We start from the raw sequence: 26,595 nt of genomic DNA on the forward strand, positions 1-26,595 counted from the left end.
TGCATCCATCATCATTAGGAAACTTTCCTAATTCCCATACTACCCTATTTCGGCAACCCTAGCCACCACACCTACATTCCATATTGAGCTAACCCTAGCCGCCAACTACCTTCCTAATTTGATAAACCCTAGCCGCCATTACCCTTTTGCCAATTCGGGAAACCCTACCATACCTCATGGCCGTGCATCACCCATCATCCAACCCTACACTTACATCATCCAATCTTAATATCATTTACCAATTCTAGCCGAAATACATCTTCTCCCATTGACACATTGGTCATCTTGACCTACATTGGACGTGGACCAAGCAAGAGAAGGACTTGGACTCGGTCATCTCAAGGTTACTATTGGCTTAGCAAGGCAAGTGTTTAGGGACTAGACCGGGGTCCCTAACAGTTAGACAGTCCATGCCCCTCGACACAACCTCTTTAAGAGCCCTGCCATTCGCTAAAAACATAATGCCAAACATTCAACTGAACCGAGTTTTATAACTTTTGCCCAAAATTTGGATAAAATGCAGAAAAATACCTGTACATCGGTTTGCTTCCTAGTAAAAACCATCAGTCTCCCTGTCTGTCCCTGAAAAAAAATGAGTATTTTATTTGAATTTTGAGAGTCGGTGCACTTTATCTAAACATTTTTAAGCTAAATAATTCTCACTAATCTCCTCCATTAAGTCAAAAGATATATTTTTTAATGAAAAATTATTCTCATTAATAATTATTTATCACTTTACATTCAGTTAAAAATATCTAAAACACTCTTTATTTTATAAAAAAATTATAGATGTAGGATGTAAAAGTAAATAGTACATTTTTTTTTAAAGGTAATACTAGGGATCCCGCTGGGGATCTTGATTCCCGTTCATTTTTTCATTCACATTTTTTTTTATGTTTTTCAGTTCTTTTATGTAGTGATTAAAAAATATTATTTAATAATATTGTGAATATTTTTTTAAATATTTAAAATTATTAAAAAAATGATGTGATTTTTTTTTCACCTCATTTTTTAACATTTTTAAATATTTTTAAAAAAGTAAAAAATTTATAATATGATTAAAAAATATTTTTTTAATCACTATATAAAAAAATAAAAAATTAGAAACGGAAAAATAAACGGGATTCCTATCATATATATATATATATATTTTAATTATCATATTTCAATAAATAATTAAAATATTTTATCATGTATTGTTAATCAATTATTAAAATATCAGTTTTATGACTGCACGCGGGTTAATGTTTGACAGAACAGCAACTTTGTCAGTAGTAGTGGATCTTTCTTTGGCACACCAGCTGTCTCTATCGCCAAGCTTTCTAATTTCCGTCAACAATCCACTCAGATCTCTCTAATATTATTATTCCGTGTTTGACCGGCAATCCTCTCCTTCCTCGAAGAGCTAGGGTTTTGATCTTTTCCTGATTCTGACTCCTCCGCACTCTACACTACATTCCCCCCCTTTTCATCGCCTCGATCGTTCTTATCCCGATTTCGCTCTTCTACCTTCAACCTAAGTACGATCTGCGATGTGATTTGTTGAATAGGCTCGATCTCCGCGACCAGTACTTTTGGATTCATAGCAATCTTTGGTTAGCTTGTTTTGGTGTGGGGTTTTTCTTTGGTGATTCAGAAAATGGTGGGTTCTGAAAGCCCCAACGGTTCTTCGCCACAGCCGGCGAGGAAGTACGGTATCACAAAGCCAATCTCTCTTGCAGGGCCCACCGAGGCTGATCGTCACCGCAATATGGAATTGGAAAAGGTATCACAAATTTGTTTATTTTTAGCTCTCTCTCTCTCTCGGTTCGCTGCTTTATATCCACATTATATTAACTACTATATTGTTCGTAGTTCTTGATTGATTCGGGGCTATATGAGAGTGAGGAAGAAGCTTCGAGGAGAAAAGAGGTTCTGGACCGCATTGATGAGGTAGTTATTTTTACTTTTTTGGTATTGTTGACTGCCTCTTGAGAAAAGTTGTGTGTCTATGACTCTATATGTTTGCATTCGATATGCATATCAGATGCAGTTCGAAGATATGCACATGATGTTTTATAGTAAAGAATATTAACATTTGCTTGCCGTGTGATTAAAGTCTTTGGATCGGACTTTGTTGATGCAATTTTCGGGGCGGGGCCAGAGTCCAACAAAATGGTCGAATGGCCCTTGATTATGGCTTTCACATTGATCTGGTACTCGGATGCTCATCCATAAATAAAATAATAAGTAATAAAGCACCTAAAATGTACATAAAGAGATACATAGAGATTTACGTGGTTAGGCCTAAAAACCTACATTTGCCAGTTGTTTGAGGCCAAAATCCACCATGTTTGGTGATTTTACAGTTTCTCATGGTTTCACGTAACTCTGGATAAATAGAAAAAATAGGGTTGAGTAGAGGTTAAAGAAGATGCTATGTTTTTGGAGAGAGAGTCCCAAGAGAGTGTAGATCTCAATCCTACATTGTATTTGTTCCCTCCTTTATAGAGGTCTTCTTCCTTCTTTGGAGTAGCTGAGTCCTATTTGCTTTATGTCATTTTCATCTTTTTGTATGCCAATCAATCTCTTTTAACTTTATCTCTTCTGAGTCTTATCTCTTCCTTTTATTCTTGTCAATGGGCTGGACCCTAGTTCATTTTATATCAAACAGACTTGATATTCAATTGAACAGATTAATGGAAATTACCAATAATAATGATGGTAGAGACACGACAACAGAACTAATTGTATTCGATCCTTGGTGGATTCAACTTTCATGTGGCGTTGACGGTACTGGACATGCATAAAGCTCACTTGTTCTGAAGGGCAAAGTTGGGAAAGGAGTATATTACAGAATCTCTAATTTGCTTGAGTATTCAAACATTTTGTGGTGTTGGTGGTTAGGGTTTTGGAGTCTACCAACTAATGTCGATAGGCTGTAGCTTATACGTTTATACTGTGTATTACTGTTTGTATTGTAATCTTCATTTCTGTGTTTTCTATAATTTGAGATGCTTCTTAGTGAATATTTCATTATATATTATACTGGCTTGCCTTGGCATAGTTTTTCATTTTTTTTTGGCTTTATTAATTGTATAATGAGCCATTCTTACTTTACAGGAAGAGTGTAATATTGGTTGAAATTACCTGCCTGTTTTATGAGTGCATTTGACGGAAGCTATTTGAAAAATAAAAAATTATAAGTATTCTAGAGAGTTTTACAACCTCTTTAATCTGGAATTTTGGTTAATCTCTATTTTTCCACAATCAATTCATTGGCAATTTAGCTTGTTTTATAATCTGCATTCTTCCGTCTTTCTGTGAGATGTATTTCTATTTTGCTAACAAAACCTTTATTGTAGATTGTAAAAGGTTGGGTCAAGCACTTAACCCACCAGAGGGGCTACACAGATCAGATGGTGGAGGATGCAAATGCTGTCATTCTTACTTTTGGTTCCTATCGACTGGGGGTTAGTATAAGTTTTCATTATGCCCCTTTTATGATGGGAGCAATTGCTTCTGCTTTGTTATGCTCTCCTCCAAGGTATTTTTGGTCTAGCCTCACCAATGGCAATAGGGATAATAAAGTGTATTAATCATGTGAGGTTTGCATGCAGAATCCTTTACATTTATTTTCAAATTTTTTGCTGAAGGATCAACTTGGATCATCTTCAGTTTAGGAATAAGAATCATTTACCTGCCAAAATGTTGTACTCTCTTTTATTGGTAGCTTGCATCATAGTTGTGATATGCTTTGGATGGGGAGAACCGAATTCAATTATGAAGTGCCCCGCCATATCAGTGGCAACAAAGATTTCTGGCATTAGTTTCCAGATTAATTTGGAGGAAAGAGATGAATTTGTGTTAGGTAGAGAGTCGTTTATGGTGATTATTTGGAGCACATGGTCCTTTCTTATTAAAAATTGAACAACTTGGAACCCCAAGGGGTTGGACCAAGTGGGGAAGGCCTTAGTCTTGGGGTATCACTTCCTTCAAGGTCCAAGGTTCAACACTTCATGGGTGCAAACAATCATTTGGGGCCACACCCCCCGGTGAAAAGTCAGCGATTTAACTAGTTCCGTGTAGGGAAACTTCCGAGGGTGCGGTGCATAGGACCGAGGTTTACTCTGCAGTGGTGAGTCCGAAGGGTCCTGCCTTGGAGAGGTTCCCCGACATAAAAAAAAAAATAAAAAATTGAACAACTTGGCTGCTCCGATGTGTTAATAATCAAGCATATTTTATGGTCTTTAGCTGGTTCAATTCTCATAGTTTAAGAATGGAGATGCTGGAGGTGGCAATGGTGGAGATGATGATGATGGTATTATCATTCTCACATTAAGTTACACATTTAACTAAAACAGCTAGTTGTACTGTATGGAAACTGCTGCTGTCCTGATTTTGGTCTTGCTTCAGTTCTTTGCCTGCCATTGGATCTGGTGCATCCAAAAACTGTATGAGCAATATTAATATCTTTAGATTCTTACCATTTTTCTGTTGTAACTCCTCTCTCTCTCTCTCTCTCTCTCTCTCTCTCTCAGAGCATACAAAGATATACGCATGTGTATGTGTTTGTGTGTATATATACTTCAGATGTCCTTCGAGTGAAACTACTACTTTTTTGAGTATCATGTAGCAGCACATTACTGTATTGACAGGTACATGGGCCTGGGTCTGACATCGACGCATTGTGTGTTGGGCCATCTTATGTTAATCGAGATGTGAGTCAAGCATGATCCTTGCTGTTCAGTTTAATTGAGTCCATGAACAATTAAACGTCATCTAACATATAAATTTCTTTTCCCAGGAAGATTTTTTTATGGTTTTGCATAATATTCTGGCTGAAATGGAAGAAGTTACCGAGCTTCAGCCAGTTCCAGATGCTCATGTCCCAGTAATGAAATTCAAATTTCTAGGGATATCAATTGATCTTCTCTATGCAAGTATATCTCTTTTGGTTGTTCCAGAAGTAAGTTTGAAGTGTGATTTTGAGCTTGTATTCTGTTATCTCTCTCTCTCTCTCTCACGCATGAAAGTACGGTCTTGTTTATTAATTCTCTCTCTTCATGCTTCATGAGCATTTTTAAAAGACAGCTTTATATAAATGATATGCTGTTACGTTGTTTCTTCAGCAAGCTGGGTCTTCCAGAGTTCTGGTAGTCACTTGCTGAACTTCAGTTGGATGTGATAACAATAATATTGATTGTTGAAGGAAATTTTATGTGATTATATTCATGTTTCGATATGAGATGTTAATTTGGTCTAAAATGCTTCTTCTATACTAAGGTTGTAACCTTTTTCTCTAACTTCATTCAAGGCTTGATGAATTTGCTGCTTACGGACAGTCATTTTGCACTGCAATCTTTTCGCGATTGAGATTTTGGGATAAAAGTATGCATATTTGTTGCACGTGTTTGTTTCATATCATTGCATGTGTTTGTTTCATATCATTGCATGTGTTTGTTTCATATCATCATTGTTCTGGTACTAACTTATCAACAGGACCTGGACATCTCACCTGGGTCTGTTCTGTACAATGTTGATGAGCCAACTGTTCGAAGCCTTAATGGATGCAGGGTTGCAGACCAAATTCTTAAACTTGTTCCAAATGTTGAGGTGAACTATCTTTTTATCTCACCCTGGTTATACTACCGTTTATTGATTTTGTGGTCATTTAATCCTGTATGCAATTGTAGCACTTCCGCATGACACTCAGATGTTTGAAGTTTTGGGCTAAAATACGAGGTGTTTATTCCAATGTAAGATTGTTATATTTGTGTGTTTTTCATTGCCCAGCATTTTCCTTCTGTATCATGTTGCTGTGTTTACTGATCAAAAAGCGTTTTCCTTTTGTATCATGGTTTTTGTTTTTTGTTTTTCTTTTGTTTAGGTTACTGGATTCCTCGGTGGTGTAAATTGGGCCCTTTTGGTCGCTCGGGTATGTCAGCTTTACCCCAATGCAATTCCTAGTATGCTGGTTTCTCGATTCTTCAGAGTTTATACACAATGGCGTTGGCCAAATCCTGTGATGTTATGCCCAATAGAAGAGAATGAACTTGGGTTTCCAGTATGGCATCCTCGCAAAAACCCTAGGGACCGGCTTCATCACATGCCAATAATAACTCCTTCCTACCCTTGTATGAATTCTAGCTACAATGTCTCAGCAAGTACTCTTCGTGTTATGGTGGAGCAGTTCCACCATGGTCATAGCATCTGTGAGGTTTGGACTTATTCCCGCTCTCTTCTCCTTTCTATTCCATATAGGTAACCTTATTTGATTAGTAAACCCTGGCCTCTGTGATTTTATCCATCGACAGGAGATTGAGCTGAGCAAAGGCCAATGGAGTGTACTATTTGAGCCCTATCTATTTTTTGAGGCATACAGAAATTATTTACAAGTGGATATAATTGCGGCTGATTCTGATGATCTGCTTGCTTGGAACGGATGGGTGGAGTCTCGACTTAGACAGCTTACCCTGAAGGTTAAATTTATCTCCCAGACATTCTTAGAATGCAGGACTAAAACTTCATTGCGTTCAAGGCTATGATTTTGTTATGCATTCCTTATTGTCAGTAAATATTTTACATGCTTGAGATAGGAGGTATAATTTATTTTACTACTAATGGTTTCCGTTTCACTATGCAGATAGAGAGGGATACAAATGGGATGCTGCAGTGCCATCCTTTTCCGAATGAATATGTAGACACGTCAAAGCCATGTTCTCATTGTGCTTTCTTCATGGGCTTGCAGAGGAAAGAGGGAGTTAGAGGTCAAGAAGGCCAGCAATTTGATATACGTGCAACAGTTGATGAGTTTAGGCAAGAGATCAATATGTACATGTTTTGGAAACCAGGAATGGATATTTTTGTTTCTCATGTCCGTCGAAAGCAGCTTCCTGCTTTTGTTTTTCCTGATGGTTATAAACGTTCTCGATTGTCGAGGCACGTAAGCCGGCAGGCTGAAAAAACTTGTGAAGATGCTGTGGGGTGCTGGCCTGGCTCTACTGAAAGGCCTCTCAAGAGGAAAAGTGATCCTGGAATGGTGGATGTGAGGCCGGATAAACCAGATAAGCGAGTTTCTATTAGCACGGGACTGCTGGAGTCTGTTTCTAGGACTGGTGGATTATCTCAGGTCAGCTTTGGTGAAGGGGTTGGATTAGAGTGTGTAGCAACTGGGGATGTCGATAGCAAATCTAAAATTAGGTTATTTGATGGACAGTTAGGGAGTGAACAGGGTATAGTACAAAATCATATAGTGAACGGTGAAACTGGTATTGGTGACCCTGTCAACTTAACTGAGCAAACTTTTGTGAGTAAGAATTTGCCAAAAGTTATAAATGAGGCAATGCTAACTGAAGCAGTGGAGAAAACTTAACTCAGGAAGGAGTCGTCCACTTCATCTGAAGCAGCTAGTTCTGTTGGGGAAACTTGTCAGATTGGACTGAATGGGGACAAAGTTGGGGTAGCTTACATGTAACTGAAGCGGTGGAGAAACCTTCACCAAGGAAGGACTGGCTTGCTTAATCTGAAGTACCTAAATGCTATATTTTGTAAAACATGTCAAATCGGATTGAACAGGGACAAAGTTGGGATAGCTTACGTGGAGAGTATGGAGTGGAACTTATAGGAAACTGCTGTATTGGGCTGAAGATACTGATCAAGAAGTAGTCAAACCATATAATCAAACAACGGGAAAAGAAAATGCTGAAAGTGTATTCAACTGAGTGAAATATTCAGAAACTCAGTTTCAGAGTGACTTTTAGGCCTTGTTCTGGATGGCCACAGGATGGCCATGTGAAAATTGGAAGTTCTGGAGATGCATGTACAGGATCTTTGCAGGGCGATGTATGTGCGAGAGATCCTGATTTGCTTTTTGGAAATGGGTTTTTCAATTCGGGTGGCGTATTTTAAAAAGGCTTGTGGAGGTTCTGAAAAACTTTCTGAAATTATTTTATTTAGTTCCCCCCCCCACCCCCCCCAGGATGGCAATGCATAAAATTGGAAGTTCTGGAGATAAGTGAGTGTCAGTGACCTTTACAGGGTAATGTGTGCGGGAGATCCTTATTTGCTTTGGGAAAAAGGGTGTTTCAATGCAAGTGGAGTATTTCAAAAAGGCTTTTCTGAAGATATGGAGGTTCTGAATCTAACCTTTCTGATCTTTATTGATTTACTCTCGCGCTCTCTCCCAAGAAAAAAATCCCTCCTTTTGTCTACCTTCTGGTCTGGTCATTGTTAGAGAGAGCAAAACTGTTTGTAGGTTCCAAATCCATTCTCTTTTATATGGATTTTTTTTCCCTGCTCTTCCATTCATATCTCTATCTGGCCGGGCCATTGTGAGGTAGCAAGCTTATTTGTAGGTTTTTGTCTCGTTCTCCTTTATATGCTTGTTATTTTTTTTATGGAATTTCATTGGTTTTTATTTCTACAATTATTGGATAATGATAAATTGAACGGACAGTCTCCTAACTAGTGCATACATGGTGGCAGGTCCTGTACCACCATACATTATGCTTCCAGTTACTGTGAATAGAACCTAACTACGTACTGTCTAGGGCTCAGATACATGACTCCCCCTGTTTCTCCCTGTTTCTCGTTTCTAATATCTCTTGGGAGCCTAACTTCTTTTACTGCTGGTTGTCTTCTATAGTTGGACTATTGCAATCTGGAATGTTGTAAATTCGGAAGATGGGCTTGGTCAGAATCTATGCAAGAGCCAGTGATAAGGCATGTTTTTTTCAACTTCGGTTTTTTTTATGAAAATCATTGTATCTTTATACCGTGCTTTTTCTGTATATGGCTCTTGTCTGACAGATTTAAGTCTCAAGTCACTTGTACTTAATAATGCTCGGGAGGTGACCATACTTGAAACAGAGAGTCGCTTCTATGAAAGGAGAGAGCCAGCACATTGGTAAGTGGCACATCCATTGCTGGCTTTCATTATGGTTTTTTCCAGGTGCCACATTGTGTGCCATCTTGTGAGCTGAGTGCAATGGTCATCTTACAAGATGTGCTGCTAAACATCGTTGAAGCTGAGAGCACCGCAGAAGGGTATTATTGTACATCGTCCGGTGACTGCTGTTGCTTTGATGACTGGTTTCCATTTAACTAGGGCCAAATGTTTCTTCACAAGGACAAAAGAATCAAGTACTTGTAGGGGTGTTTGCTCTCTCTCTCTCTCTCTCTCTCTCTCCCTCTAGGTTTTGTAATTCTCCATCGACTGTTGTAGGTTGTAGGCTTTACTGCCCGTAATAGATCTCAAACCTTGTAGTTCATTCTCTTGCCATCTCTCTCTCATTCTCAACCCAAATTGTGCATCATGGAAGTAGATGTTACCATGCGAGCCGGAGTTACAGGTACTTTTAGCTGTTAACGTCGACCTCTTTGATGCATTCCTGCCTTTTTTATGTGCTCTGACATTTGATCTAATCGGGCAAATTACAAACTAAGCATAATGTCCAAGATAAGCGATTCATGAACCGAGGTTCTCTCTTCGTAATGGTAACAATTTAAGCCGAGTCTACTTTAAACTTGGACATATTTTGTGAGCGAAGATCCAAGCTAAAATTGCTTCTCTTCGACTCTGGAATTTCGACCTTATGATTCCAATGAACTGTGCTACAAGAATTTGGAGGGTACTTGAGGGGGATACAAGAAAAAAGAAAAGCGAAGTTGTGTGAAAGAAACTTGAAAGCATGTAAAAAGGCAAGGAGCGATCTAGATCGAGTTGATATGCACCTTTATCATCATCAACAAAGTAAAAACGATCGAGAGACCTAAAATATGATTATTTGTACTTGATTTGCCCTAGTGCCACTGCCAACTTCCTCTCACAGCATGAGCTTCCTTGTCCTTAATATGAACTGATTATCAGTTCACGAAGGGTTCTTTGTCCGAAGAACATGTTCATATTTCACTGATTAAAATTAATGAACAAAGTTGTGCGTGGTTGTTGGATGCATGTTGACTTATGTCCACTATATAGACAAAGAACGACGTTGCAGGCAGTGGATTAATTAAAAGTCAACAACTTAACTGCATGGTGGATCAACATCATAATATAAATGGAAGGAAAACATAAGCCACGCATAGGCCGATCAACATCATAATATATAGACTAGCTAGCTAAGCTGATTACAAGCTTATCAGTAAACACAATTAATGATACTGCTAATTAATACACGGAAACTCTGCGAAATTCTTCCGTTCTACTCGATAATATGAGCTTTTGTTCATATAACTATATATATATATATATGAAGAATGAGTCCGTACGTGTATGAGGTTTCGCCAATTACCATTTAATTATCGGCCGGCTTGGCCTCCTGCTGATGGTCCACCTTGTCGTGCCAACTAAATTAATGTACACGCAATCGTAAGAAAACATTTGTAGGAGCAAAGAAAATAGGATAAACACATAAACAGTACGCTCACATATTATATGACAGATATATACCTTAAAATAATCTTCCAGCTTCGTCTTCAAACTTGCATGCTCTTGTTTGACTTGTCGGAAAGTCCTAATGCATCTGCCAAAATGCATGGAATTGTAAAATCTAAGAAATACAAAAACCCTTTCAAGGGGCCTACAAATTGTCTGAATCCAAAAGAGCAAGGTATGGATTAAACACATGCAGATTATATATATAGATCAGAAATGTTTTAGCTACAAATAAATTCTACAAAAATAAATCCATAAATTGATATGGTTTGATATAGTATGTCATATTGTAAAGATACTTTTATTGTAAAATAGATCTAACGTATTATATGAAGTAATGTCAGTTTGTCAGTTTACTTTTGTGAAATCTCTTTATGGTCTCATATATATATATATATGAAAATACTTTAGACACAAAGGAATTATAAAAAAATAAACTCACAAAATGATGTAGCTTGATGTGATATGTAGGATTATAAAATTACTTTTATTATAAAGTGGATCTAACAGATCCTATAAAACTAAATCAATTTGTAGGTTTATTTTGTATAATTTTTTTTGTGTATGTAGTATGTATGTATGTATGTATGAGTGTGTGTACTTATGCTTGTGTGAAAATAAATTACCCTTCTGCATTAGCTGCCTCGCAGTATTCCATGAATAGTGTGCATTCTTTCTGCACTCTCGTGGCTCCTATGCTGCAACAAAAACCATCCACAACTGCTGCATTAATTTCGATGGGTTACGTTTTGTTTTATTAAGTTGTAAACATATAATCAAATCGCTTGATCCACCGATAATCAAGTGTAAGATACTAATTTCTATTTCTTGATCCTCCACTGATGATCAAGTGATCTGATATCTGTCTTATTATTCAAAGGGGATCTCATGCGAAAGTGTTCCACTTGCTTTTAAATATGTGATAATTATACTGAGCAAATGCTGGGAGCTGCTGAAAGCCTGAAATATTATATATATATATATATATATGTGTGTGTGTGTGTGTGTGTGTGTGTATGGTGGGTGAGACTCGCTGCATTTTCCCTACATTTGACAATATCCATTCGCTTTAAACGTCTCTGCAACGGGCGGTCATATTTTACCTTGAGCTACTACCCTTGAATTGGTGCATGTAATTGTCCAGCTTAGTGAAATCAATAGGCCGACTACCCCTGTATAGATCATAAAAAGTAAAAACGTCTATGAAAATGATCTGATAATAATGACAACAAGAATAATGAAAAAAGATTATTCTACGTACAGTGCTTGCTCTATGTTTTGTAGAAGTCTAGCAGAATTAGCATAGAAAGTTGTCACCATTTCCTCTACGAAATTAGGGTTGTCATCATCTTCCAACTCCTCAAGCTGAATAAATTGCTCATCAAGGTACCCCTGCACAATGTTTTTGCAATTGGTAGCTGAAGAATCAGCCAGAACGCAGCCATTTCTAGTTGACCGGCCATTAATGATCTTAAACCCGAACAAAAAAAAGAAAAAAAGATTCTTAAACGTCTCTGGCCATTGCATAAAGTTAGGTTAATCCACGAGTCGCGACTCGCGACGATGTATTTTAGTTAGTTTCCGCAACTCACTCCCGAGATACGGATGTTCAGTGCCATTGAGTCAAAAGCCACTGTTGATCTGGCCGTGGTTCAAACATACGACTGAATTGTTTCCCTCATCAATCACAGCACATTCTTTGTGGATGGTTTAGAAACGCATTCCTGGTCTTTAACTAGAGATCATTTTTTCATGTTTACTAAGAACCCTTAAGGGAGCCAAATGAAAACAGAAAAAAGAAAGCATATATAGTCGTTTTCTGGGTGAGAATGTATGTATAATTACTAGCTAGCGATTGCAAAGAAGTGTGAGCTAGCAGAACCTGGTCGAGGAGGGACCTCTTCATGTCAAGCTGGTGTTGCAAGTGGTTCTTGTCCATTTCTTCGTGTAAAGTGGTGCTGGGACGTGAGAGCTTTGATGGCTTATTTTAGTACAACACTGATATAGCAATATGGCAGTCTGACCAAAGTATTTATAGTGCACCCGCGGGCAAAGCGCGGAATCGGAAAAGGCAAACAAATATCAAGAGGGTACGTAGTACGTACGCGTCTGTCTAGTAAAAGATGGATTCTTTCGTACACTTATTTGATTAGGTGCCAAAGTACGTATATGCATGAAGATTCTACAATCCATCAATTCGGAGGAAAAAGATATCTGAACCTTCTTTGTGAGCACCACATGATGAAGGGCGTTCGTAATCATGCATGTTCTTGTAACTTTTTGGAGAAGAAGTTTTCAACTTTCTGCGCAAGGATTTGATCCGATCTCTAGTTTCAATCTCTGATGGCAATGTGTTAGTGAAATACACAATAAAATTAACATTCAAAACAAAACCAACTAAAAACTAGTAGGAAAGCAACGGTAAGAAAATAAAATTATTAAAAAAATACTAACACAATGTGCATGCTAGCCAGAGAAGGTACGTAGATGAAATTAGCATCTTAGATAGATTAGGCAAACACTAGCTAGTTCTTTTTCTTCGCAAACACTAGCTAGTTCTTTTTCTTCGCAAACACTAGCTAGTTCGATCGCATGCATGCTGTCCCTCAACAGAGCTAGCTAGGCTGCAAAACAAGTTCTTGCAGTCTTTACTGTCATCTTAATTTTCCTGAGCTGTTCCTAATTCATTCGATTTATAACCTCTAAATATTTCCCACAAGATCATATATAGTAGCTACTATATAATGATATATGTTACTTTCCCAACCTAGGCAGGGCTCTAGATTCTTAGTGATCAATTTCTTTCATGAACTGGCAAATAAAACTTGATGGGAAACTTGGAACTCTGCATATAGGGCGGCTGTGATCATGAAGTGACCAAAAGAAGCAAAAAAAATAAAATCTCTGACAAATAGTGATCGAAATGAGAATATAGTACTTAATACCTTTAAATTATTAGCAGTACGGTGGTCCTTCATGTACGGTGGTCCTCGTTCCTTTAATTAATTTAGCAGGATTCTTGCTCTATCCATCTCTTTATAATTCTCGCCGCGCGAAAAGATGATAGAAGAAAGACGATTACAAAAGGGATTCTCCTTTACTCCTCTGCCAATTCCAAGAAAGAGATCAGAGCAGGAAATAATGGAGAGATTTTTCTGCCCCCACACTCCAACGGAATCATCAATCACTCCTTTGCAAAAGATCAAACAAAAGATGCTGGGATGGGAATATAAAGTGATTTTCCCCACCTTGTATTGGAGAGTAATAGCAGCAGCACCAATAATATCTCTCCCAGCTCAGCAACTCACTGTCGTGGCACTCAAACCAGTCAACATCCATTGCAGAATATTTACAACTCAGCAGATGGCAAACAAACCCAAGATTAGTTATGCCCTCTTACGTAAATACACATTGTGATTTGTTTGTAGTGAGGATTCTTGTTGTAACTGCCTCTGACATAGACTAGCATGAGTGTGCATCATGCACAGCACGTATTCGATAATTTGCCCGAATGTTCTGGGCTCTTCTTATTGCCTATATAAACAACACTGTATTGCTTCAGTGTTATATAATGAAAACATTAATTCTTGAGCCTGTTATCTAGCAGAGAGATTAAAGATCCCTGTTGCCATTATTCGATCGATCTGTCCCATGTCGATAAGAATCCCACACGGAGCACCATGATCATCAGCGTATCCTTGGAAAGGAAATGAAACGTCCCAAGTCATAATGAGTTCTGCATGAATGAACTAGATCGGCTAGCTAGAGCTGATTTAGCCTGGCCTGTATAAATAAAATAGTTCCATATATATTCCTGACCATGCATGGGAGAACATGTATTTATATTAATACTAATATATACTAGGAACTGATGATGTAGCAAATTCATGAAACCTCTGCGTCTCAACGTCTAATTAGTATTCCTAGATAAATATAAGTAAACAATCTTCAGATTTTAACAAACGGATGAAAGTGAGGTCTTCGAACCAGTTTATATAATAATTAGCATTACAACAAAGAAAATAATAGGAGAGATTTCAAGACCTGATCTTTTGTCTTCTCTGAAAAGATAAGCTGGCATATATATGGAGAGAAGAGATCAATATTGATACTTCGATATTGAATATTGCAGTCAAATCTCGACATAATATACAACTCATTAATATACTTGAATTTGAACCCAGATATAAAAAAAATTATATATATATATATATGAGAAATGATACTTGCAATCGTGAGTATACAAGAATCGTGTAGTCGCTTTGAAAAAAATAAATAAATATAAGATCCACGTAAAAAGAAATTAATTTTTTAATAATAGATTTCACTATTTTTTAAAATAATTGCACATCATTTATGTATTCTACAACTATATATAACATTACTCTATATATATATATATATATATATTTCAGTCACTAGCAGATCAGGCTACATGATCACCTCACAGAAGAAACAGCGATAAAATACATGAAATGTCCATTTGGTGGCAAATCAAAGACTCAGTAGTACCGGACTATCACAGAAAACATTTGAAAATAAATAGGGTGACGAAAGGCATGCATGCAGAGTACTCCATTGAGGCAAATATAATATTATTGCCTCCTCACAATTCTAATTGCCTCCCTTTCAAAAAATAAAAATAAAAATAAAAATCTAATTGCCTCAATGAATACACATTCGATCCTGTGTTGTTTTTTTCTTCAATCATATATAAGTAATTATATTTTATATGCCCACGAACAACGTTATATATATGCATGATCTGTGAGCATGCATACAGAACTACCCCATGTCAAAGCTAATTAATTTTATTTTTTTTGGCATGTATATGACGCGGAAGTACGTATATGTAGTTGTGTCCGTTATTTGGAGTTTTTTTTATATCACTTGCAAGAGTAAATTATTATTTGAGTAAATATGTTTCGTAATTTTTTTATTTGAGAAGTGATACAACTCATAAAAATAAATCTATATATTTATATAATTTTAATATTATTTAAGATGAAAAACCGATAAATGCATAAAATCTCGTAATATTAATTACATAAAATAATTCGGTTAAGGCGGCATCCTATAAATTTATAATTGAATAATATCACTCTTCCCGTGGTTCGAACTTGCCCCGACGCAAGAAACAATATTTGAGAGCCGAAAAGGAAAATTAAGGGAGGGAAAGAAAAGAAAAAGAAAAGAAAAGAATCCCAAATTTTCAGGAGGTTCGCCACCGGCCGGGATAATCACAGTGGCGGGTATGCTTTAAAAGCTCTCGCTATTAAATTCTACTTTGTTTCTGACAGAACCCGAAGCCAAAAACTAAAACACAGTGACGACCTAAGGGAATGGACGACGATGGCATTCTAGAGATAGAGAGGCACCAGATGGAGCAGATTCGAGAGCTCGATCTCGAGGAACTCCAGGTCGAAGAGGTCGATGACCTCTATGGCTCATCCGACGATGACCTTGTCACCACGTAATTTCACCGACCCCTTTGTCGTTTGGTTTTCTTTTATTCGAAATTTGATCGGTTTACTATCATATCCCCAAATCTTGTTATGTTGTACGGAAATTAATTAGGGTTATTTCGTAGTTTGAATTATCTTGCGGGTGAAACTGGTCTTCCTTACCTGCCGTTTGGCTTGCGAGAAAATCGTATCAAGAATTAGAACAGCAGCATAGCGACAGAGTTCTGGTTAGCCAAGTTTAACACTTAAAAGGAGAAAATACAGTACCATGCATGATAATTCAAAATAATATCCATAGTCAAGGAGAATTTATTACCAGGTTTGATTTAAAAATCTTTTTTTTTTTTTTTTTGGCCACGGAAGTTGAATAAATAGATACGGAAAATTTGAGATTAATATCCATAGCGTATTGGCTCGAACTCAATTACGAATAGGGGATGGATGTGCTTAAATAGCTTATTTTTTTCCCGTTTTATAATGATCTGTAATTGATTTCACTTATGTTGTTTTGATTATTTTCATTGGTTGCTGACTTCTTTACACATGTTTTCCTTTGAACTAAAGTGATCGTGGTTATGGTGGTGCTGCCATGTCCGGCGAAATTACATTTAACACCTGTTTGGCTTCATTACATACGTATCTTGGTGGTATGCATACAGTGTTCTGTTTAATGTATATGCATATATTGGTGGCGTCTGGCGGTAGGCAAATTCTAATGTTTATGTTATTTTGATCTCACTTGCATGAGACAGAGGTTGAAGACACTCATCGTCGGATGGCATTTTTGGAAGGTGGTGCCATTTTGAACCTCCCACTGTTCTATCTTGAAGGTAATTGCTTGTCTATTTATTTAAACGATTAAGGTATTGAATTTCAGTTCCAGTACCTACCTGGTGGCTATTAAAATTTTTCTCCACCATTGCTGAGGATGCCTTCATATTCCTGTTCATTCTTGTCCGCTAATTGATTTTTCTAATGGGGATCCATGTGATGTTTCTTAGGAGTTGTTCTGTTTCCAGAGGCCACCCTTCCTCTAAGAGTTATCCAGCCAGTTTTTATAGCTGCCGTTGAGAAAGCATTGACCCAGGTTGATGCTCCTTATACAATTGGTGTGGTAGGTGGCCTCCTGACTGCTTTTCACGTACTCTACCACTCCTTGAGATTTCTTTCTTGCTGTTGTCTAAAGGTTTTGATGACGTTTTGAAACTTTTACAGGTCCATGTTCATAGGGATCCTGCTAACGGGAGGATAAGGTTCGCAACCATTGGGACAACAGCAGAGGTATAGTTACAAAACCTTGTAGCTCGTTCTTTCTTCTTTTTTTTTTCTTCCTTTTTCAATTGATGGGGATGTAACCTATATGTATGCAGATCTTATTTATATACACGTATAAGAATTGCAATATAACATGTTTTGTCCATTTATATCCAATCAAATTTCAAACACAAATCTTCATTAAGTCACCCCCCACCCCCCCCCCAAAAAAAAAAGTGAAGTTATAAGCCTGCTAGCAAAGTGCCTCTTTTAATATGAGCTAGAGAATTTTTATGCCTGTGGTATTCTTCATTGGGAGTGCTAGATTTTGGGGTCTAGTGTTTGATACATTATTAATGCAAATAGCTTAAACTCGTTGAACTCACTTTTTACAGATTCGGCAATACCGTCGGTTAGAGGATGGTTCTCTGAATGTGGTTACTCGTGGGCAGCAGAGATTTCGTTTAAGGAAACGTTGGATTGATGTGGAAGCAGTGGTTAGGATGATATTACATCTACTTACCCAAAAAAGGATATTGTTAGGCTTGAATACTATTTCTGTTTTATCTTTTCCGATATGTCTAACTGTAAGAGCTTATTTGGGGAATTTGTCATCTTTTTAGCCATGCGGGGAGGTCCAAATTATCCAGGAGGATCAACCATTAAGGACACCACGTGATGCATTTGGAAAATTGACTCCATTTAGTAATCTTCGGAGCCATGTAGCCTCACGTACACGGCCTTTACATGCTTCTCATGCTAAATTGCATCAATCTAGAGATGAGGAAAATGTTTCAGACTCAAACTCCGAAGGAAGCTTTGAGAGTGCACTCTCCCCTGTAGAAAGGACAATCCACCATTCTGCAGTTTATTCTTCTAATGGGTGTGATATAATGGATGAATCAACTAGTAGCGATGATGACAAGTTCTTGTGTGGGTCAGACCTACAATTTAGAAGGCCTTCCCTGAATGACTCTGAGTCCATGGGATCATTGCATGCAGACCACAAGAAGCAAATAGGAATTGCTGAGTTGGGATTGGGAAATAGCTCAACTTCAGGAAGGCAATCTTGCAAAAGGGAAGAGCCAGACCATTGTTGGGAAAAAACAGACTTCAACAACGTTCGCAGAGCTCCAAGAGCATTCTGGCCATACTGGGTTTACCGTATGTATGACTCCTATAGCCTTGCTGAAAGGGCTGCAGGTGATTTACCCTGACTTTTCGTGCCCCCCATATATTCTTTTTGCCTTTCGCTTTAAGTTCATCCATTTGAATAGCATAAGACACTAATGTTTTTGTAATTTAAGTCTAAGGACACTAATGTGGTTGAAACTATTATAAACATTTCTGTAGTTTGTCTGTGAAGGTATAACACGAATTTTCTAATTCATGAAAAGAATCAAATCTGCTAAAAAATCTTGAATTTTGTAGAACCAACCTTGTTAATCTTAGATGAGTAAGAATAACATCTGAAAAGAAATCCTCATTTAGTTCAGGGTATTTTAGCTTTGGATGCTTGCTTTAGGTGGAAAATTGCAGTGTAAAGTTTTCAGATATTTTGAAACCGATGATTTCTTCCTGTTTGCTATGCCTTTAGGCCAATAAGTTTGGACCTTGTCTACTCATTTTTCAGTTAATGATACTTGTGTTTCCACACTTATTTTCGCAGATATGTGGAAAAGGATAGTTGGGGCACCCAGCATGGATGGCCTTGTTCGGAAGCCCGATATTTTGTCATTTTATATTGCCAGTAAAATCCCTGTTTCTGAATCTACAAGGCAGGAGCTCCTGGAGATTGATGGAATTTCATATAGGTTGCGTCGTGAAATTGAGTTACTTGAGAGTGTCAATCTTATTCGGTGTAAAAACTGTCAGGTCATATATCATCCTTGTCCAAACATCTCTCTCTCTCTCTCTCTCTCTCTCTCTCTCTCTGTTTGCTGTTGGTAACTGGATATGCAGCAACACATTCCATTCTTGCCTTTTACTTTGATGCAATGATGCAGACTGTAATTGCAAGGCGGAGTGATATGCTGGTCATGTCCAGTGAAGGTCCTCTTGGTGCTTATGTGAACCCTCACGGTTATGTGCATGAAATAATGACACTCTACAGAGCAAATGGCTTAGCGCAAAGGGGGCGACCGCATTTAGAATACAGCTGGTTTCCTGGGTATGGACTTACCTTTTCTTTTTGTTCTTATGTCCCAGTGATTTGTTTGAAGAAATCTACTTGGGCAATGTCACCCTTCATAACCAAAGTGATTTCGCCAAGTGCCTGAAACCTTAGAAGCAAGCAGGGAAGCTTGGTACTGAATGTATTGACATTGAGTCCCCCACCATTGTTGCTTGCTTTTTTTCCCAGTAGCCATATATGCACAATGCTTTCCAGGATGAATGTGCATCCTTTGGACCTTGACTGTCATGATTATATCTTGTGTATGATTTTCGTTAAGTTGCTGTGGTTTTTTGTTTTATGGTGCCTCTGTGACACTTTTCCATCACACAACCCCTCTGATTTCTACTTTGAGTAACGCCATGCTTATCGATGGCATTTCAGTGGCTCTTTCGATGATTCCCTTAGACCTTTCAACCGATCAGAATGCAATCATATGGTCTTGTCCAATTTTCAAATATTAGTATGCTATCATATATCTTTTTTCTGCACCTAGTGTAACTTATAGCTCCTTATTAGCACTGTCTTTTCCTACTTTGTAATTGTCTGGGACAAACAAGATGCTAAGTGCTTTAACATTCATTAAAACTGCAATTTCCACAAGTATTGTGATGAAACTCTGTACTTTTGGAAATATTTTATTCAGAACTCTAGATGTAGAATTAGGCCTCGTTTGTTTTCGCAGATGAAATGAGTTGAGATTAAAGTTAAAAGTTGAATAAAATATTGTTAGAATATATTTTTTTTAAATTATTTTTGTTTTGGAATTTAAAAAAGTTGAATTGTTTATTTTATTGTGTGGGAATTTGAGAAAGTTGTAATGAGATGAGTTGAGAGATGTGAAAACAAACGAGGCCTTAATCTGTTCTATGATAGATGCAAAGTTGACAATTTACAAATTTTTGCAGGTATGCATGGACCATCACCAACTGTGCCACTTGTGAAACCCAAATGGGTTGGCTATTCACTGCCACAAGTAAGAAGTTGAAGCCAAGATTGTTTTGGGGGATTAGGAGTTCTCAAGTTGTTGATGACATGCAGTAACAGTGAAATGTTGAGGTGCTTCTCTGAATTTTCTAGTCACTTTTTTTTCCCCTTTATAAGAGAACGAATTTTCCAGTCACTACGTAGTGAGATTATTGTATATGGCTTGGGTCAATCTCTCTGTTAAAGTTTGTTCGATGTGTCCTTGACTCTGTGTTTAGACACACTTTCAGCTGGTAGCATATACCTAGGAACATGTAATTGGATAAAGAGCTTTGTTGAAATGTATGACCCCAAGATTTGGGTGCGAAAATGTGATGGTAAAGCATGTTACATGCTAAAGTCATTCTTTCAGAAATTTAATTTAATTTCCAACATAAACTTAAAACCATCCAATGGAACATATTTTTCTTGTATTCATCTTCCATTTGTGCCACACCCATGTTGAGCCCGAATTGGCAGTCCCACACACATCAGTCAATAGGCATCAGATATATAATCATAATACATTGTCATTATTCTGGAGTAAATATCGCTTATTTCCCTCTTTATCTTTGAAGAAAATGGATAACAAAATACTCGTTATCCAGATATAAACTGTAATTTATGAACTCGAGGACTAAAGGGTAAACCAATCACTGGCAAAAAAGGAAAAAGGAAACAAGAAGTTAGAATCTGAGGGAAATTGCCGATTACAAAATGGAGGGATTTCAACGATAGCTACGGTAAATCGGGCTGTACATGCAGCTCTCTGCATACTTAACAAGATCCTTGGGTCGAGGGAGGCGAGAAGCAAGACCTATACAGCAATCAGATTATACAGCAATGTTAAAAAGTTGCAGGAAACTTTTGTTTGGGCTGAACACATGAGAAAGAAACTCACCGAGGTCATATGCCTTGGCAGCGACATTAGCAGCAATGTGGGCAGATATCTTTCTGATATTGGAGAATGGTGGGTAAATCAGCCCCTTATCAAAGTTTTCCCGCGTCACTTGTGCAGCCAAAGCTTCCGCTGTTGGAAGAGGAGGAAATATGAGAATAGTTTAAAACATGAAATTAGCTTCCCATACCGTTCATACAAAACAAACAGAAAGGGTAATGAGAACGTTGAAGAATAACAATGAAGTAATGTGTCCTTATCAAATCGATCCCATCATTTTTCCCACCCACTTTAGCATTCTTCCACTCTTCCATTTATTCTCACTTTCAAAGGATTCCTATGCTACAAAAGATTTTTTTTTTTTTTTATGTATACAAGTAAGATTATTTTATACATGAGTTAAAAGACACCATCCAACCACATATATGCATTATAGATTGACTTACAGGCTGCCAGAAGCATGTCATCGTGCACTCGAATTGCACCAGAGATGATCAAACCCAAACCAAGACCAGGAAAGATGTAAGCATTGTTGGCCTGAATGAAATAAATTAGTGAGCACTTAATATCCATGTAAATTTGATGTGAATCAAATCATTTAGGATAGCATAATAATAAACTTTTGGACCTGGCCGGGCACAAAAACCTTCCCACCATACTCAACAGCATCGAATGGGCTTCCACTGGCAAAGATCGCTCGGCCCTGTATATTCACAGAGGACAGAGTTATGATAGTCAAAAAAGAGTGACGCTAGTTCCAGCTCTATGCCTAATAATGGTCAAAATTCAATTAATGAGGAGCTTGAATTTAGACCGTAAGAAAAAGAGAGTTTTACCTCGCTCCATGCATAAGCTTCTTCAGCAGTACACTCAGACTGTGAAGTTGGGTTGGAAAGGGCTAAAATCAGAGGTTTCTACAAGCCAATCATCGAAAGCCAATGTCAGACTCTTTTTTTGGGATAAATAGCATCAAGTTCAACTCCTGTTATGTAAATATATTAGATTGAGCGGGGAAGAGAACCTCATTGAAAGATGCCATGGCCTGCACAACCTCCTTTGTAAAAGTCTTTCCCACTCCGGACGATCCTATCAGAACCGTCGGCTTGATTGCCTGGTACATTGGAATCATGATGTAAGATGACATAAAATTCCTTATCGGAGGTCCCTTACTAAAGATAAAGCATTATCCGAGACATTTTCGCACCTTGACAGCATCCAAGAGCCCCTTAACAGGTTCATGGTCATGAGCCCAAGGCTTCTTGAAGTGTTGAAGTAACTCCCTACGGAAGCTAACAATCAGTCCCTGCAACAAAATTAGCATACTCGTTACAAGTGAGATAAAGAAGAAAATAAAAGGCAAACAGGATATAGTAAAATGCCAAGAAGGAAAAAAAAAAAGAAAACAGAAAAACTATTTTTTCCTTGCCAGGCATGAACTTCAGATGAGGTTCCTATTACCTTTGAGTCCACAAGCCAAATCTTCTTGCGGGTTTGTTCTAGTGGAGCTTTTGTCTGTGAGGAAAATAAAACTCAATGACTGATTATTTGCTGAATAAAACATAAAATGGTTTAGATGGAGAAGTTCATACCTGCTTTGACATCTCAAGTGCTATGAGCTCCGCTATACCTGTTCCAGCCTTCAATAGACAAGGGACAAAAGTGAGAACCAGTAGTGTGTGTATGAACATTAATAAGAATAGCTGGTACCATTCGTGATGTATACCATAGATAAAGGGATCAGAAAAGCAACAAGAAGGAAAGCGTGGGCTCATCTAGTTAAACGTTGCTTGAAATTTTGGATGAAGACTAAAGAAGGTAAATCCAACAAGAGTGAAACAATTGAATTATGACTTTCAACTTGTTCTTAGTTTCAGCAATGAAAGAAAAAGAATCCAGATTCCACAATAAAAAGGAGGGAACAAAAAAGCTTCAAAGGTAGATGGATTTTGAGCTCACTTCTCCGGCACCAAGGAACAAGAAAGTGTGGTCAGCTAAGCTTCCACCAACTAATTTCAGGGCTGCTATAATCCCTGATAATACCACAGATGCTGTGCCCTGAATCAAATTGGAAGGGGTTATACTTTAGAGAAACATTACCAAATTGAAAACAAAATGGCTAGCAGTCAAAAAGTTTCTGAACGCCTTACTTGTATATCATCATTAAAGACAAGATGAGATGAACGGTATCGTGACAGCAGCTCGAATGCGTTATGGTTAGCAAAATCCTCAAACTGGGGAAGAAAAGTTAAACATTAAGATAACAGGATAGCCATGTGAACAAAACTCAAAACTTTAAAGAAGCACGAAACAGTTGGTTGAAAAATGGTAAAGACCTGTATTAGAACCTTCTCCCCATAGTTCTGTTTAACCGCACTCATGAACTCGTCTAGAAGCTCTGCATATTCCTAAATCAAAAGAAAGAAAAACCACCTAGCTCTATAATAAAATATTTAAAAAAACGCAGTTAACTGAGATGGGAAGGAGACAAGAATATCATGAAACCTGCCCAGTTGCCCTTTTATGCCTGAGCCCAATGTAAAATTCATCCTTCAACAGCTGCTCATTGTTTGTGCCAACGTCGATGGTTATAGGCAAGCACTGTAGACAATAAATAGAAAAGTTGCTTTGAAAGTTATCATTAAAAAGGTCCTATTAATTTGTCAACCTTTTGATAAAACAACTAATTAAGTTCTATTTGAAGTAACAAAACTTTCAAGTCTCCACAAGAGGAGCTAATCGAACTGCATCGTCAGAGAGAAGTGTGGCTATATAATGCCTTAAACTCCCGATCATGAGAATCTAGTTTAAAATAACATAAGAACAAACAATGTAAAAGTCCATGAAACAAAAGGGAGAGCAGTTGGAATAGGGCTTACTGCTGAAGGACGAACTCCTCCGAGCGCTGTATACAGAGAAAGTTTTCCGACAGGAATCCCCATTCCCTGATAAACATGAAACAATCATGTCAAAGAAGTTGCTTAAAAACTCAGCAGTGAGCCAGGAGATAGAGATTATATGAAATCCAACGCATAATTTATCTTTATAGATATCAAATTCAAACTGAATCAGATGTAGTACCATACCTGGCAGCCAAGATCACCAAGCCCCAATATACGCTCACCATCAGTCACGACAATAACTTGAATAGACTTCTCCGGCCAATTTTTCAAGACTTCAAGAATCTTACCCCTGAAAAATTTGACAGACCATTCATCATTATTTGGTTCAATGCTATGAAGAAGATTAAAAACAAAAAATGCCTTCAGAAATTATACTTCTCTTTCAAACTGATGTAAAGTCCCTGTGGATGCCTAAAAATGCTTCCATATTTCTGGCAAGCTTCACCAACAGTTGGAGTGTACACAACTGGAAGCAATTCCTCAACATTATCGATCAAAAGCTTGTAAAACAGCCTTTCATTTCTCTCCTGGAGAACACAACAAAGTTAAAACAGAGCTTCAGTAGGAGTTGGTTAAATATTGTTAGCACCTATGAAACAAGATTAACACCACTCATTTCCAGATTTAAATCACAAAGACAAATCTTGATCCAAATTACATCCTCAAGAGCAGGGCCTCGAGGGAGAGGGCGCAAGAGAAAATCAACTCGAATAAAAAGGAAACCGTGGTTTAACAATTGAAAATTAAAGACCCTTCTGCGACTTGATTTGGATTGATTTTAAAATTCTGAAGAGCATCGTTCATTGTCTCAGGTATGTTTGACTGTTCTAAAACCAATGTGAATTAGGCAAATGAAAAATTACCTGAAGATCCATCATGGCCATGTACCTTTGCAATGGAACTTTGTATTGGCGAAGATTGTGCATTAACTTCCTTTCCTAAAAAGCAGCAAGGACAAATTATCCAATTAGCAAAACCAAAACCAAAACAATGACCATTATGGTGTTTGATTGTATGAGTAAGATAAATAGGTCATTTAAGTAACCTGAAGCTCCTGAGAAAGCACTGATGGAGGCAGAAGACCTCGCAAGTAGTGAGCATCTCTCTCTTTCCCATTGAAGGCAAGCCCTTTGTTGTGGCGTGGATCCCGCAGCAAGGTATACCCGCTGAAAACATACAGTTAAATAAATAAACTTTTGCAAGATCGTTCCTGTTCTTTATACCATTATCAAGCAAGAAATGAAAAGGCACATAAGAAACAAAAATCAGAATGATTGGGATATAAGTAAGCACCATTAAGGACGGCCTGTCCATGTACTTAAAAATTTTGGGGAGAATTGCGACGAAAGTATGAAAATGAAGGTGAAATGAATAGAGATCAGATCACATTTTTGAAAAAATGAAAAGAAAAAAGTAAGGTCTTCTCAGGTGATGGCTACATGCCTACATCCATCAGAACAGAGATCGAAGGCATGACTTTTTTTCCAAAACCAATTTCTCATCAAGATATATCTTGCATTCGATTCGTAGACTTTATTCTCTCACTTGCTCATCAGAAAGTCCAACGAAAAAACAATATTTGCATAGAACGACCAAATGAAAAGCTTTGCGAGATCAATCAAAATCTTTGGTCGTTTTTCTTAATGCAAACAATGGAGAAATTAAAATCGGTATTTTTTTCCTTTGGCAGGAAGAAATAATTAAAGAATCAATCAAAAGAAGTGAGAAAAAATAAATTCTAAGGAGATCTAAGAAAACCATCGACAAAAGTGTCAAAAATCGAAGTCCCATATATGTGCAGACAGACAAAACAGCCAAACATTACAAAGAAAAACAATTTAAATCAAAATGCATACAAACAAATAAAACAGTAACGACATATTACTGCCATTCATCTCTGCGTCTCATTCTCACCTTGCAACTGAGACAGTCCAGGGAGTGACAGGCTGATCCTCTGTGGCACTATCCTCACCGTACACATCCTCAACACCCCCTCCAAAACCAGACTTACCCTCCACATCCATCACTGAATCACCAGTACCGTTCCTCATCTCCTTCATTGTCTTATCCATCAATGTTAACTCCTCCGATACCAAAACCAACAGAGAGTCTAAATAACAAGCAGAAAGCTTTGCAGAAACGAAAAACCGCAACCCTCCTTTTATATCCTCGTTTTCCTCTGTTTTTCTCTTGTTTAGTTGTGTCGTAGCATGTGGGGTTGAAAATAAAGGAGTTGGATTTCAAGATGAAAAAGAATAACGTGGACTACACGCGTGTTTAATTCTATTCAACGAACCCAGATCAAGATCATATTATTTTACTTTGATTCTTTCCTAGTTTACAAAATAATGGTGTTGTCAGGGGAATTGAGATTATAAAGTTAGTATGTTTTCTTGGGCGTGCCAGAATAATATACAGTGTCTTTCCACCAATATCATGATGAAGGAACGTGAAAGGGCAGGCAAAATAAATATTATTCCGCGTTATACTTATGATGGGAGAGTCGGAGACTCGTTTCCGCG

The 26,595-nt window shown here is 37.6% G+C and overlaps 4 protein-coding genes across 8 annotated transcripts; 2 read left to right on the plus strand and 2 right to left on the minus strand.

The window, feature by feature from the left end:
- Positions 1-1,256: 1,256 nt before the first annotated feature.
- Positions 1,257-9,251, plus strand: LOC109009467 (nuclear poly(A) polymerase 4-like). Of its 4 annotated transcripts, XR_004797632.1 has the most exons (12): positions 1,257-1,765; positions 1,855-1,932; positions 3,345-3,452; positions 4,638-4,700; positions 4,787-4,948; positions 5,482-5,595; positions 5,676-5,738; positions 5,870-6,199; positions 6,297-6,461; positions 6,626-8,113; positions 8,627-8,703; positions 8,791-9,251. XR_004797632.1 is itself a non-coding variant. In XM_035683004.1 (10 exons), exons 1-10 carry the CDS (start codon positions 1,640-1,642, stop codon positions 7,352-7,354), a joined length of 1,938 nt encoding a protein of 645 aa, XP_035538897.1. In that variant the 5' UTR covers positions 1,299-1,639; the 3' UTR covers positions 7,355-9,251. The 4 variants fall into 4 exon arrangements, 1 of the variants encoding a protein (XP_035538897.1); XR_004797633.1 differs by having other exon boundaries at positions 1,299-1,765; positions 8,627-9,251; XR_004797634.1 differs by having other exon boundaries at positions 1,299-1,765; positions 6,626-7,904; positions 8,020-9,251.
- Positions 9,252-10,025: 774 nt separating this feature from the next.
- LOC109009470 (histidine-containing phosphotransfer protein 4-like) lies at positions 10,026-13,971 on the minus strand. Of its 2 annotated transcripts, XM_035683005.1 has the most exons (8): positions 13,666-13,971; positions 13,363-13,522; positions 12,638-12,757; positions 11,679-11,809; positions 11,521-11,589; positions 11,044-11,115; positions 10,433-10,505; positions 10,026-10,329 (listed from the first exon to the last, which is right to left on the minus strand). In XM_035683005.1, the coding sequence occupies exons 3-8, from the start codon at positions 12,677-12,679 to the stop codon at positions 10,282-10,284; spliced, it is 435 nt and encodes a 144-aa protein (XP_035538898.1). In that variant the 5' UTR covers positions 12,680-12,757; positions 13,363-13,522; positions 13,666-13,971; the 3' UTR covers positions 10,026-10,281. The 2 variants fall into 2 exon arrangements, with proteins under 2 accessions (XP_035538898.1, XP_018845481.1); XM_018989936.2 differs by lacking the exons at positions 13,363-13,522; positions 13,666-13,971 and having other exon boundaries at positions 12,300-12,749.
- A 1,571-nt stretch (positions 13,972-15,542) lies between these two features.
- LOC109009469 lies at positions 15,543-20,635 on the plus strand. Its single transcript, XM_018989935.2, has 10 exons — positions 15,543-15,890; positions 16,447-16,529; positions 16,635-16,712; positions 16,884-16,996; positions 17,098-17,163; positions 17,532-17,633; positions 17,760-18,339; positions 18,806-19,011; positions 19,143-19,306; positions 20,218-20,635. Exons 1-10 carry the CDS (start codon positions 15,760-15,762, stop codon positions 20,351-20,353), a joined length of 1,659 nt encoding a protein of 552 aa, XP_018845480.1. The 5' UTR covers positions 15,543-15,759; the 3' UTR covers positions 20,354-20,635.
- Positions 20,636-20,689: 54 nt separating this feature from the next.
- On the minus strand, positions 20,690-26,384 carry LOC109009468 (NADP-dependent malic enzyme). The gene is made up of 19 exons (XM_018989934.2): positions 25,988-26,384; positions 25,119-25,239; positions 24,937-25,011; positions 24,449-24,600; positions 24,257-24,362; positions 24,050-24,115; positions 23,676-23,771; positions 23,507-23,578; positions 23,321-23,404; positions 23,130-23,228; positions 22,763-22,810; positions 22,632-22,685; positions 22,378-22,476; positions 22,195-22,284; positions 22,010-22,087; positions 21,802-21,876; positions 21,620-21,710; positions 21,177-21,305; positions 20,690-21,092 (listed from the first exon to the last, which is right to left on the minus strand). Exons 1-19 carry the CDS (start codon positions 26,143-26,145, stop codon positions 21,004-21,006), a joined length of 1,782 nt encoding a protein of 593 aa, XP_018845479.1. The 5' UTR covers positions 26,146-26,384; the 3' UTR covers positions 20,690-21,003.
- Positions 26,385-26,595: the final 211 nt, after the last annotated feature.

The sequence above is a fragment of the Juglans regia genome, chromosome 11, assembly GCF_001411555.2.
Source record: "Juglans regia cultivar Chandler chromosome 11, Walnut 2.0, whole genome shotgun sequence".
Taxonomy (NCBI): domain Eukaryota; kingdom Viridiplantae; phylum Streptophyta; class Magnoliopsida; order Fagales; family Juglandaceae; genus Juglans; species Juglans regia.

What these genes read in the sequence shown, in the direction of transcription:
- LOC109009467 (XM_035683004.1), top strand. Translation starts at nt 1,640, where the DNA reads ATGGTGGGTTCTGAAAGCCCCAACGGTTCTTCGCCACAGCCGGCGAGG. An exon ending in CATCTTATGTTAATCGAGAT is followed by an intron (nt 4,701 to 4,786) that starts GTGAGTCAAGCA and finishes TTCTTTTCCCAG; the next exon opens with GAAGATTTTTTTATGGTTTT. An exon ending in CTCTTTTGGTTGTTCCAGAA is followed by an intron (nt 4,949 to 5,481) that starts GTAAGTTTGAAG and finishes ACTTATCAACAG; the next exon opens with GACCTGGACATCTCACCTGG.
- LOC109009470 (XM_018989936.2), bottom strand. Translation starts at nt 12,356, where the DNA reads ATGGACAAGAACCACTTGCAACACCAGCTTGACATGAAGAGGTCCCTC. An exon ending in CAAAACATAGAGCAAGCACT is followed by an intron (nt 11,590 to 11,678) that starts GTACGTAGAATA and finishes TGATCTATACAG; the next exon opens with GGGTAGTCGGCCTATTGATT. An exon ending in TTCAAGGGTAGTAGCTCAAG is followed by an intron (nt 11,116 to 11,520) that starts GTAAAATATGAC and finishes TTTTTGTTGCAG; the next exon opens with CATAGGAGCCACGAGAGTGC.
- LOC109009469 (XM_018989935.2), top strand. Translation starts at nt 15,760, where the DNA reads ATGGACGACGATGGCATTCTAGAGATAGAGAGGCACCAGATGGAGCAG. An exon ending in CTCCTTATACAATTGGTGTG is followed by an intron (nt 16,997 to 17,097) that starts GTAGGTGGCCTC and finishes AAACTTTTACAG; the next exon opens with GTCCATGTTCATAGGGATCC. An exon ending in CCTTGCTGAAAGGGCTGCAG is followed by an intron (nt 18,340 to 18,805) that starts GTGATTTACCCT and finishes TTATTTTCGCAG; the next exon opens with ATATGTGGAAAAGGATAGTT.
- LOC109009468 (XM_018989934.2), bottom strand. Translation starts at nt 26,145, where the DNA reads ATGGATAAGACAATGAAGGAGATGAGGAACGGTACTGGTGATTCAGTG. An exon ending in GGCTCTTGGATGCTGTCAAG is followed by an intron (nt 22,285 to 22,377) that starts GTGCGAAAATGT and finishes CCAATGTACCAG; the next exon opens with GCAATCAAGCCGACGGTTCT. An exon ending in TGCCAAGGCATATGACCTCG is followed by an intron (nt 21,093 to 21,176) that starts GTGAGTTTCTTT and finishes ATTGCTGTATAG; the next exon opens with GTCTTGCTTCTCGCCTCCCT.